Source organism: Bison bison, unplaced genomic scaffold (assembly GCF_000754665.1).
Source record: "Bison bison bison isolate TAMUID 2011002044 unplaced genomic scaffold, Bison_UMD1.0 scf7180017864041, whole genome shotgun sequence".
Lineage (NCBI taxonomy): Eukaryota > Metazoa > Chordata > Mammalia > Artiodactyla > Bovidae > Bison > Bison bison.
In genome coordinates this window covers 3,525,488-3,539,297 of record NW_011494613.1, presented here as the reverse complement: position 1 = coordinate 3,539,297, position 13,810 = coordinate 3,525,488, and the positions used below count along the sequence as shown (strand labels likewise).

General features: G+C 39.7%; 1 protein-coding gene across 1 annotated transcript in view; it reads right to left on the bottom strand.

The window, feature by feature from the left end:
• LOC104985274 (putative uncharacterized protein C14orf25) overlaps positions 1-13,810 on the bottom strand; it is a 56,071-nt gene that overhangs the window by 41,803 nt on the left and 458 nt on the right. Inside the window, exon 3 of the mRNA XM_010835352.1 lies at positions 13,478-13,787. Coding sequence (XP_010833654.1) covers positions 13,478-13,787 — 310 coding nt within the window. The remainder of the gene's footprint in view (positions 1-13,477; positions 13,788-13,810) is intronic.

The window sequence follows — 13,810 nt, the reverse complement described above, 5'->3', positions numbered from 1 at the left end:
GTTCGTAGTGATGCTTTCTAAGGCCCACTTGACTTCACATTCCAGGATGTCTGGCTCTAGGTCAGTGATCACACCATCGTGATTATCTGGGTCGTGAAGATCTTTTTTGTACAGTTCTTCTGTGTATTCTTGTCACCTCTTTTTAATATCTTCTGCTTCTGTTAGGTCCATACCATTTCTGTCCTTTATCGAGCCCATCTTTGCATGAAATGTTCCCTTGGTATCTCTCATTTTCTTGAAGAGATCTCTAGTCTTTCCCATTCTGTTGTTTTCCTCTATTTCTTTGCATTGATCACTGAGGAAGGCTTTCTTATCTCTTCTTTCTATTCTTTGCTGCCATGCTATTAAATGTTTGAGATACTGAACATTCATTGAATATTTCATTTGAAGAAAGGTTTCCAGAACTGAGAAGTATTGGAAAGCCACTGACCTTCCAAATTAGCAAAGATTCAAAGCACAGTAACACACAGTGCTGGTGAGGATGGAGAGAAACAGACTGATACCCTCTATTTGTGGGAATGTATATGGTTTAGTTTTACCAGGAGGTAATATGGCAATGGCAACCCACTCCAGTACTCTTGCCTGGAAACTCCCATGGACGGAGGAGCCTGGTGGGCTGCAGTCCATGGGGTCGATAAGAGTCGGACACGACTGAGCAACTTCACTTTCACTTTTCACTTTCATGCACTGGAGAAGGAAATGGCAACCCACTCCAGTGTTCTTGCCTGGAAAATCCCAGGGACGGGGGAGCCTGGTGGGCTGCCGTCTATAGGGTCACAGAGTCGGACATGACTGAAGCGACTTAGCAATATGGAAATACATACTAAAAGCCTTTAAAAACTGCAGTATATTTAACATGTGCTGCTTTATTTACAATCATTTTACTCTCACAGTATTGTAAAGTAAGCATTATTAACTCTACTGCAGAGATGAGAAAAGTGAGGCACCATGAATTTTAAGTAACAAATAAATTACAAGTCAAGGATCTAGGTCATCAAACTGAAATTCCAGGCCTTTCTCCATCGGTTTCCACTGACTGCTAGTTCTGTTAGTTTACCTAATTCCTTAAAGCTAACATTTGTGTCACATATAAAATCTTTCAACACTTAGTACCTGATGTGCTGTGCTCAGTCGTGTCCTAATCTTTGTGACCCCATGGACTGTAGCTCGCCAGGCTTCTCTGTCCTTGGGATTCTCCAGGCAAGAATACTAGAGTCGGTTGCTATTCCCTGCTCTAGCAGGTCTTTCCGATCTAGGGATCGAATCTGCATCTCCTGCATTGACAGATGGATTCTTTACTTACTGAGCCACCAAATGTTGCAGGTACTCAATAAACCTTTGAAGAGGGAAAAGCTCTTTCAGCCACAAAAGTCTCCATAGACATTGCATGACCGATAGGAACAATAACAGAAACTGATCCAGCATCTCCTCTATCCTCCTTCAGAGTAACAGAATGTGAACCTTGCCACACAGCCTGCTCAGAATATCAACTTTTATTTTCGTTGTCATTTGTAGGTAAATGTAGTCATGGAGTTAAGTTCTGGCTGGTGAAACATAAGCAAAAGTGGTGGGCAATTTTAGGCGCATGCTTTTCTTGCTTAAAGCCTTCCTGTTGGCTGGAATATAGATATGGTGGTCACAGCAGCCACTGCTGACCTTGAGATGACCATGGCAATGAGGGTTAGTCAGTGAAACAGTAAGATGGCAGGATTCCTGACTCTGCAAAGCACCGTATCAGTCCAACATTACCTTTGATTTGACTTTTATAGGACAGAAATAAACTTCCATCTCGTCTAAGTCACTATTATTTTGGCTTTTCTGATTATCTGCACCCATAAGCTGCCCTAGCTAGTTCTATTAGGACTGCCACTTACTCCTATTTCCTGTTACTTGATATTTGGCTAAACTAAGTTGGCATTGTACTAGTGACAAGCTATATGAATTATGCATTCCATTTAGCATTTTCAAAGATTCCATTGTAAATGGATATTTAATAAGCTTTTTCACTTAACCCTAAAGAGCGAGAGAACAGAGTCATGCATAAAAAGCTATAATTCAGTGTTTAATAATCACTTTCCAGAGTAATAATTGATTGTCAAAGACTACATCTAGGCAGGTCTCCACAGCATAATGAAATTAGAACAATGAAAAGTGTCTCAGCTGTCTCAGTCTTTCATTTCTTCAAAACCCTATTTCCAATGATTAAGAGATGAAGCGCTTGATACTAGAGATGTTCTTGAGGGGAAATCTGACTGAAATGATGAGGTCTGGCTTTATTATAATCTCCTCCTGTGTGCCTAATAAATTTGTAGTAAGTCATGCAAAGGACAGGAATTTTATTTACTGTATTATCTGTGAAATCTAAAAAGAAGATAGACTACCAATTTAAAAGGTAGGAAAGGGTAGAGGGCGGCAGGGATTTTATTCATTATCAAGACTGGCCCAATCTGATGAACAGAACGCCAATTAACAGTGAACCATGCAATCATGGCAATCCTGCAGTCTCAGTTAGATAACATCCAAAGTGCTGACTCTTCCTCCTGGCTTTTGGGAATTCTTGGTAAGGCCACTGACACCCTCCATTCTCTCAAGTCAAGGAGTCTCAACAAGACCCCAGTCCATCACAAATAAGATTTCAAGTATGTCAAAAGTTGCTCTCCTTGGGCTTCCCTGGTGGTCCAATGGCTGAGAGTCCGCCTGCCAAAGCAAGGCACACGGGTTGGATCCCTGATCCAGGAAGATCCCACATGCCCCGACACAACTAAGCACAGCCCCTGTGCCACCACTACTGAAGCCCAAGCTCCAGAGCCCACACTCCACAACAAGAGAAGCCACTGCACTAAGAAGCCCAAGTCCCACAGTGAAGAGTAGCCCCTGCTCTCCGCAACCAGAGAAAGCCTGTGCACACAACAAAGACCCAAGTGCGCCAAACATAAACTAATTAATTGCTCTTTAAGTAGCTCTTCTTCCCCAAAAGGATGAGGACTCATAACCTATACCACTGGGCTGGGAAGAAAAAAATACGTGCAGGCATTTCCTCACTTTGAGAATAGCTAACAGATTTTTATATAAAATAAAGCTAAGAAGATGAAGTAGAAGTGGGTCAGATTGTATTCTGCCATGAGAGATGGCAGATAATGGCCATTTCATCTTTTATTCATATTAACAGCAACCTAAGTTGGCAGGATCAGTGTTCCTTGATTGCATGTAACGGGTTAGGGATCATACAACCCACTGCTAATGTCATCACTACTTATAATTCATCCCACTTGTATTCTTTCACTTCCTGACACAATCTTGGCCCAAGTCCCAGCCCACACACACATCGCTACCACCACCACACCACTCTATGAGCAGCAAATCCTTGCTTCTTACTGACCTTCCCAGGTCTAAGTGTGCTGGGCTTAGAAGTCACCAGCAAGAGGCCACAGGTGGCCATGCCAGGACAGGAGAGTGTGATGGGCCTCTCACTAATGTAGAGATCTGAGAGGGGAAAAATCGAGTTGAGAAGTAATTTTGGACACTTGTCTTGGGGTCTAGGTCTCAAGACAGTTGGTGGGGGTGGGGAGAAGATGGGGCCAAAGAGGAAAAGGAAGTGCCATCAACATCATGTAATAAGAATAAAAACAATTCTGGTTCAGCTGTGAAAAGACCTAAACTAGTTCTGATCCCAACAATGCTAATTGGCTGTACAGCCTTATAAAAGTCACTATCTCTCACTGGGTCTCAGTTTTGTTATCTATAATACAAAGTTAATTAGGTTACCTTTCAGCTCCAGACACTACTGTAATGAAAAATGAGAGTAGGAAACATTATGAAAAAATTTATAACGGAACTCTAGAAGTTCTTTTCCATACAGGAACACAGGGACTTCTCTGGTGGTCCAGTGACTAAGACTCTGCGTTCCCAATGCAGGGGACGCAGGTTCGATGCCTAGTCAGGGAGCTCGATCCCACATGCCACAACTAAGACCCAGCAGAGCCAAATAAATAAATATTAAAAAAAAATTTTTTTAAGACAAATATATAAAATTTATTAAATCAGAATGTGTTATTTTTAGTTTCAATGCAACAGACTATTTTTAGTTTCAATGCAACAGATTTTAACCTTTATTCTTACTTGTGCTCATAAAAATTCATAAAGATAATAAGTATGACTGATTCTGTCAAGCCATCCTTCTCTATTACAGTAAGACTAAAATGCAGTGTACTTTACAGTGGACTAAAGAAACCAGGTACTTGTAAAATAATATTCTCCCCAAAATGACATACATAGTCAGCACAACTGGATTGTGTGCTGCCTCGTCTACTAAATTACCTCCATTTGGGATGAAAGATGCATGATTGTGGTTCACTGGTTCTCAAGATTTTGATTTTATTATCAAAACTGTTTATCTACCCATCCTTAAAAGCCATATGTTTACCTATTATGTGTTAAAACAGGCACTCTAAATAATACAACTGCCTAGCTTCAGGCTGTTTACAGCTACAGAATGACTGACTCAACTCACAACCCAATACGGTAGTTTTCAGTAATAAAAAATAAACCACTTCCTGTGTACAATAAGTCAGTATGTAACCTAGCTGGGACATTCAGTTGGTTCGGTTGCTCTCAAGGTAGCCATATTATGCTAAGCCTTGATAGCAACTTTAGTATTTTTAAGCTTCTTTTTTTTTTTTTTTTAAGCTTCTTTAAACTGAATGAACTCTTTCCTCTCATTTTACACAGAACATAAAAATCATGAATTGATATCACAAAAATTACCCTTAAAATGTATTTGAATTTCACAATGTTAAGGTAGTGATTAGTGCTGGATTTTAAATATGCTATTTATCAGCTGCGCCTCACCACCCACTTAAGGAGATTCTAAGGGCTTAGACTAGCCGTTAAAATGTAAAAGCATTAAAAAGGCCTACTTTAGGAAATCAGAGTTAAAACTGAGTTATATATTGAAATAACAACCCCCAGAGGGGGAAAGTCTTTGTCCTAAATATCCAAATAATTGTGCCTGAAGTAGCCAGAAAAAAGCAATTATTTCACTAACATTTAAAAATTCTTCATTTTATTGCATATGTACTCAAAACTGTGGCATATGTGAAAATGAATTACTTTCAATACATTCAAATGTATTTGTCCTTTATAGTCTAAATTACGAGACTATTACACAAACAGGCAAAAGAAAACAATCACTGCTGGGCAGTATCTGTACTAAGAGTCAGAAAAAAAGTACATCTGAATTCTACAATAAATTAACATTTCATTTTTCAAGTAACTCTGTATTTCAGTCTTAAAAAAAAATGCTCATGGAAAATAAAACACCTTTGTATCCAACAAAGAAGAAGTTTATTTTAAAGGAACAACTTCTAGCTTGGTTCAAAATCATTATTACAACCAAACCAGCTAAAGGAATAAGAATTTTTTCTCAAGAACAAATAAAAATATTATTTTCCATCTTTTAAAATGAACTGAAATTAAACACGTGAACATTTTGCATTTATTGAAGGCACCCAAATGATATCTGAGAGATTTTAAAACTTCACAGGAAAAAAACTGTAAATCAAGAAACTTCTTAATCATTACATCATTTGTACTAGTTTAAGCTGTTACGTCTGTGAGAATAAAGTAACGCACAAAGAGAATATAAAGAGAAAAGTATAATAAACGCGTCTGTCACTCTGAAGAGAAAAGATTTGCCCAAACTAGTCCCTCCCAATTATACCTGTGACAGTCAAACAACAGATGGCTTTTCTTTGCCCAGATCCTGGTAGGTTCTTTGATTTATAACTCCAGTGGAGCAAAACTTTGTTCCTAGGATAGGGAAAGATAAAATTCGAAGAGCAAAGAGCCAAGAAATGTTTAAATACTATGGAATAATATGCAGCGATTAAAAAAAAACAAAAAGTATACATGTCCATTGATATGTGTCAAAAAGTAAGCTGCAGAATAATGTGTACCATAGGTTCTTATTTTTACTTAAAAAAAACCTACATATGTATGTATGTGTACACATTTATACCAAAGAATTTATTTAGCATAAATATTTATATTAAATAATTAAGATAAATGTAGAAGGATAAACCTACTTCTGTTTCATTGACAATGCTAAAGACTTTGACTGTGTGGATCACAACACACTGTGGAAAATTCATAAAGACATGAGAATATCAGACCACCTTATCTGCCTCCTGTGAAATCTGTAGGCAGGTCAAGAAGCAACAGTTAGAACTGGACATGGAACAATGGACTGATTCAAAATTGGGGAAGGAGTACGTCAAGGCTATATATTGTTACCCTGCTTATTTAATTTTTATGCAGAGTACATCATGTGAAATGCTGGGCTGGATGAAGCACAAGCTGGAATCAAGACTAGTGGGAGAAATATTAATAACCTCAGATATGCAGACAACACTACCATTATGGCAGAAAGGGAAGAAGAATTAAGAGCCTCTTAATCAAAGTGACTGCAGCCATGAAATTAAAAGACGCTTACTCCTTGGAAGAAAAGCTATGACAAACCTAAACAGCGTATCGAAAAGCAGAGACATGACTTTGCCAACAAAGGTCCATCTAGTCAAAGCTATGGTTTTTCCAGTTGTCATGTATGGATGTGAGACCATAAATAAGGCTAAGAGCCAAAGAATTGATGTTTTTGAACTGTGGTATTGGAGAAGACTCTTGAGAGTCCCCTGGACTGCAAGGAGATCCAACCAATCCATCCTAAAGGAAATCAATCCTGAATATTCATTAGAAGGACTGATGCTGAAACTGAAGCTCCAACACTTTGGCCACCTGATTTGAAGAGCCGACTCATCAGAAAAGACCGTGATGCTGGGAAAGATTGAAGGCAGGAGGAGAAGGGGACGACAGAGGATGAGATGATTGGCTGGCATCACTGACTCAATGGACATGAGTTTGAGCAAGCTCCTGAAGACAGTGGAGGACAGGGAAGCCTGGCATGCTGCAGTCCATGGAGTCACAAAGAGTCAAACACAACTGAGTGACTGAACAACAACAGGATAAACAAGTATTGGTTACTGTTGGTGAGTTAAGGGAGGCTTTAAAGAGAAATTATCATTTCCTTATATTCCTCCTTACAACTTGTAAAAAGAAGCATAAACTTTTATAAACAATCAAATAAAATTTTACTTAAAGTTTCTGTTTTGAAATAATTATAGGTTCATGTTCACTTTGGGGGCTTCCCTGGTGGCTCAGATGGTAGAGAATCTGCCTACAATGCAGGAGACCTGGGTTTGATCCCTGGGTCAGGAAGATGCCCCCTGGGATAGGAAATGGCAACCCACTCCAGTATCCTTGCCTAGAGAATTTCATGGACAGAGGAACCTGGCAGGCTATAGTGCATGGGGTCACAAAGAGTCGGACATGACTGAGCGATTAACACACACACACACACAATACACACACATATTCACTTATAATAAATAATACAGAGATATCCTCTGTACCCTTTTATCAGGTTTTCCTAATGAGAATATCATGCAAAACTATTACAAAATCACAGGCAGGAAACTGACACTGATACAGTCAAGATACAAAATACCTCCATCACCAGAAAGATTTCTGAATTTGCCTTTCTAAAGCTGCATATACTTCCCTCTCACCCTCCCCTACTTCAAGCCTGTCCTCAACCCCTGACAACTACAAATCTCGTCTCCATTCCTATAATTTAGTCATTTTAAGAATGTTGTATAAAATGTAATTATACAGTATATAACATTTAGAGACTGGATTTGCCTTGGCATAATTTTCTGGAGATTCATCCAAGTTATTGTAGATACCAGTACTTTATTTCTTTTTATTGCTGAGTAGTATGTCCTTAAAAGACATCTGGGTTATTTCTAGTTTGGGGTTATTAAGTAACAAAAGCTCCTAAGAACATTCATCTCAGTTTCCTATTTGAATGTAAGTAATTTTTCATTCTCTAGGATAAAGGCACTACTGCTTTACCTATGTCCCCTAAATTCTGTACTTTTAATTCAGTTCAGTTTTTAAAATTTCTCTGAGATTTCCCCACTGATCCATGGATTACTTAGATATTGTTTAAGTTTCCAAGTGTTTGGAGATTTTATTATCAATCTGTTATTAATTTATAGTTTGATTCCATTATAATCAGAGAACACACTCTATATGATGTCAATGCTTTTAAATTCATTAAAGTTCACTTTTATGGACCAGAGATGGTCTTAGTATATGTCCCATGGGCAGTGACAAGAATGTGCATTCTGCTACCACTGAGCACAGTGTTTTATAAATGTAGATTAGTTTCTAACGTTTGATGGTAGTGTTGAGTTCATCTGCATTCTTGGGGAATTTCTGTCTAGGGTTTTCTGTCAATTGTTGAAAGAAAGGTGCTGACATCTTCAACTATAATTGTAGTTTCATCAATTTCTCCTTTTGGTTTTTACTTCACATATTTTTTCAGCTCTGTTGTTTGTTTAACACACATTTAGGATTCCTTTGACTTAATGGATTAACCCTTTTATCATGTTAAAATGCCAACTGTGTCTCTCATCATTTTCTTTGTACTGAAGTCTACTTTATTTGAAATTAATATAGCCACTCTTTTTTTTGAATAATTTGTGCCTGATATTTTTTTCATGCTTTACTTTAAACCTGCCTATATCATCATACCAGAAGTACATTTCTTGTAAAAAAAAAAAAATATATATATATATATATATACTGGGTTTTATACAGAACCCACTTGCCAATCTCTGCTTTTAATCACTACATTTAGACCGCTTACATTTAGTGTAGTTACTGATACATTTGAGTTTGAAGTTACTACTTTTCTTTTCGTTCTCTGTTTTTTGCTTCTGTTTACTTTTTACCTGCCTTCCTATGGGTTACTTAAAATTTCTTAATTCTAGGTTGATTTATATATAGTGGTTTTTGAGTGAATCTCTTTGTATAGATTTTTTGGTCATTTTCCAGATATTACATTATATATCATAACTTATTTCCATCTACTGGTATTGTTGTTTTCCAATTAGAGTGATGTATAGGACCACTTTAAAATCTTTATCAGAGAATTCTAACATCTTGGTCATCTCAATGTTGGTATCGTCTTTTTTTTTCTTTCAAGTCTAAACACAAAACAAAACTTGAATAAGCAATAATAATGAGTATACTTGGAACAATGAGAAAAAGAGAGTCTTAGTAAAGAAACAGAATATATAAAGAGGAGCCAAAGAAAAATGTTAGAACTGAAAATTACAGTAATTAAAATAAAATTGTACAAATGCCTCAAATACTGAATGTATGGGACACAGTGGAAAGGATCAGTGATCATGAAGATGAAACAATACTATTTTATCAATCTGAGTAACAGAGACAGTAAACTGGGGGAATAATAGAGCCTCAGGCACTTGTAGGACTACAACAGAAGATCTAATCTTCCTGTCATCAACGTCCTGCTGCTGCTGCTACTGCTGCTAAGTCGCTTCAGTTGTGTCTGACTCTGTGCAACCCCATAGCCAGCAGCCCACCAGGCTCCCCCGTCCCTGGGATTCTCCAGGCAAGAACACTGGAGTGGGTTGCCATTTCCTTCTCCAATGCATGAAAGTGAAAAGTGAAAGTGAAGTCGCTCAGTTGTGTCCGACTCTTAGCGACCCCATGGACTGCAGCCTACCAGGCTCCTCCGTCCATGGGAGTTTCCAGGCAAGAGTACTGGAGTGGGGTGCCATTGCCTTCTCAGCATCAAAGTCCTGGAAACTGGGAAAAGCCCGTATGGTGTCCAGTGACACTACAGGGAGGAAGGTAGGATAGCCTCTTTACTGTTAGGGTTGAAAGTCTTGGCTCTCCACTGACACTATGTCATTAGGGAAGAAATTGGGGTAACCTGTTACAGTCATTCAAGAGTGGAAGTTTAGCTCCCTCCTCAGTCCTGGCTGGCAGAGGAGAGGACAGGGTCATAGGTTTTTCTGTGGTGCTTGACTAGAGTAGCACAGTTATTGTCTAAAAGTTTTGTCTTGCTAGGCTGCTCCTTTCTTGATTCTTAGCTAAAGAGAGCAGGCTTTTGCTGGGGCTTTTTCTGTCTGTACCCACTGGCACATTCTTAGGTTGCCAGTCTCTTTAGCTCTGGTGCAGTAGATCTGAGACAAAAAGAAAACCTAAGAACTTATCACTACGTGATCCCTTGGATCCCAAAGTCCCCAGCCAGTCTGCTTCTTTCTACCTTTTGGAGTCTTCTCCTGTTTGTTTGTACCTAGTTTTACTTAGCAGGAAGAAGAGAGAGAAGTATGTCTATTTCATCTTCCCTAAAGTTAAAGCAGGCATAAGTTTTATGACAAAACATTTGCTTGTGAGTTATTTGTTTATAAAGACCTGGGGACACGAACTCCCTCACCTGGGTCATTTTAAGCCATTTCTTCTTTTGAGCTATATGGCCAAAAACAACACACACCACAGAACCAAGGATGGATTGATTCCTTCATCCTCAATTAACATCTGGAAGGAAGTCTCTAACCTTTATTCAGTCTCATATAATTAGAATGTATTTTGTGAGTGATAATATTGAATTCCTCAGTAAAACAAGCATTTAGGAACTTATAAAATTTCTATCCCTCCTGCCATGGTGTATGCTTACTGTTTAAGCCACCAGTTTTCACCTGGTTGGGAGGATGGGGGGGGGCGGGAGGGGTGATTACACCCTTCTACCCCTGGTCTCATTTGGCAACATCTAGAGATATTTCAGTTGTTATGACTTGGTGGTCGGGAGGATGACGAGAGGATCATACTACTGGCATCTACTGGGTAGAGGCCAAGGATAATTCTAAACATCCTACAATTACAGGACAGCCACCCACAATGAAGAATTATTTAAACCAAAAAGTTAAGTGCCAAGGTTGAGAAACCTTGGTTTAGATGTTTGACCTACATTTGACAGCTGAGTTTAATCTTCAGGTATTCTGAGCACCTTCTGGCCTATGTAATTGTTTGTGGAACTCTGAATGCTAGGTCTGGAAGGGCCCTGCCCGAGCTCTAAACAGAGACAGCACATCTTGCCAAGACTGTCTTATCCTTTGACTTTCCCTCAAGGGATTGGCTCCAAATTAAGATGTCTAAAGTGAAGAACCATATCCCTTGCTTATTACGGACAGAACGTTGTTTATATAAACTCCAAACGTTTAAAACAAGTGGCCTTATTATAATCTTAAGGATTTTTAGAATCATAATTTAGACACCACTTTTACTTGCATTTTCATTGCTATCCCTCACCTACCCAGTCACAACCATTTCAACAAATCCCCCACTGTTCTCTTCTCACCCTAACAAAAGACCAAAATAATTCAAAGCTCCATCTTCTGGAATTGTTGGGGGGAAGGGGAGATGGGACACAGAGGCAAAAGTTTAAAAGCAAGAACAAAAACTAGCTATACAAAAAATCAATACAATGGAAGGCAGGGATGGGACTAAGACATTTGAAACTGGCCAAGTCTTGAGAGTCCCTTGAACTGCAAGGAGATCAAACCAGTCCATCCTAAAGGAATTCAACTCTGAATATTCATTGGAAGGACCGATGCTGAACCTGAAGCTCCAATATTTTGGCCATCTGATGTGAAGAGCCAACTGACTGGAAAAGACCCTGACAGTGGGAAAGAGTGAGGGCAGGAGGAGAAGGGGACACAGAGAATTAGATGAGTGGATGGCATCACCAAATCAATGAATATGAGTTGAGCAAGCTCTGGGTGATAGTGAAGACAGGGAAGCCTGGCATGCTGCAATCCATGGGGTCACAAAGAGTTGGACATGACTTAGCAACTGAACAACAAAGTCTTATAATGTGGGGCTAGCTAGTGATGCTGACTTCTGACCCTAATCCTCCAAACCACTCTCCTACATAAAGCAATTCTGGTAACTGAAGCACCAGAAAAGGATACACAAGAGAAATGGATACCAGAAAGAACAGAATTCACTGTCCCGGGGCAAATCATCATTGATACTCTCCCTTCTTATATTCTATTCTATTTGAACCCTTCAAAATGCATTTTCTTTATGGCAAATGGGTTTAAGGATTTAGGAGGGAATCTTCTTCCCTCCTTAAACCCTTGCTCTAAAAGTGTAACTTTCTCCAACTGTATAGGACCACTGAGCCGGGTTCCAATATAGGCCCCTCTTCACATCACATGCCTTGATTATGTTACAGAGTTCCTTCTGACAGGGGCGGGCAATGAGGCCTTTGTTCTCTCCGTTTGGGCTCTCCAATGTGTGTATCCCTGATTCCTTTTTCTGTTAGATTCACAGAAAACTTTATAAGAAGTACTCATTTTGAAACCGCCTGAACAGTCAGGCTGGTCTTGTTCAGTAACCATAGGGAGGTGTGGATCTTACTTGAAAATATTTGTCCCATTCTGCCTACAAACATTAGGTCAAAGACGACACAGGGGACTCTTGTCCTTACACGTTTTTGTTTCCCTAATGGGCTTTAGGATCACATTCCTTAAATCACAGCCAAGAGTATATTCTGGGCTGAAACTATTTTGAAGACATAATGTGGCAGCAGTATTCTGTGTACTAACAAGAGGTTTGGCGCTGCAGCCAAGAAGAGTAATAGAATCTTCTTCCCTCCTAAGTGTCATTCTAATTACCATTCTCAAAAAACTCCTTTCCTCCTGCCCTCTCTCCCTCTCTCTGTGTGTATATGGGACTCAGACTCCCCTATTATTATTTCTACTTTGAATGTCCCTGTTTAGAACTAAGTCTGTATAATGAACCAGGACCCTATCTAGCTTTGCTCCCTGCCTGGGGACACATCACAATCAACAAACAGGCAGTCCTGGCATGATTCCAGTCTCTTCTCTGGGGTATGACTGGCTGGGGTGGACGCCCAGCTCTGTTCTGCCTTAGTTACTGAACTGGGAGGCAATCCTTTTAAACTCACTAAAGCTAGGAAGCCTCTTATGTAAAACAGGGCTCTTATGGGTATCCACCTGATGGGCTTGTCCTTGGGACAAATAATCACTTATAGTCCATATAGCTGAGAAGACCTAGAAAGTAAATTTTTTAAACATACTTTAAGAGAATGATTTTCACTGAAAATGGACCAAAATTCTTATAAATACAGCTCAGTAGTAGTATATTGATCTTCTTAAGGTACAGATTTACTGTTAATAAACTGTACCACCAAAGACCGAGTCTTTCATATAAAACATCAACCAAATCAATACTAAATAATCACAAAGACTTTGAAAGGAAAGGTTACCAGTTATGTATTACTCGGGTCAAAGAACTAATGTTCTTTGTACCAGTTTCTGAAATACCCTCTCCATTATTTTCACTTTTTTAAAAGGATATACTCCCTCGATGGAAAATTCAAAGACCCTGATTAACACCCGAACACTTTGTCTAGCTTTTCGAGCTTGTCTAGCTTAGAACACACGATATGCACGATTTTATGTCTGAATCCTGAAATGAAATTTATCCAGAAGAAATATGACCCCTATTCTGGATCACCTACTTCCATTTTAATGTCGTAGTTCTGCCCAAGGACGCTCTGGATGAGCTCTTTGATGGTCTGGTCGGAGGCCAGCTGGGCCTCGGACTGCAGCGAGGCGATGATCTCCTCGATGGACTTGGGGATCGCACGCACTGGCGGCGGGGCCTGCAGGGTGGCCTCCCGGGAGTCGCTCGGCGGGGTGCTCTCGTGGTCGGTTTTGGAAGCGGACCCGGGGGCTTCCCGCGACTCGCCACCCGAGTCCTCGTGCAGGAAGCGGGTGTTAATCCTCACTCTCTTCCGCCGGCCGGCCGCCTCCGTGCCCCCCTCGTCGCTGGGAAAAGAGGCGGGCAGGCT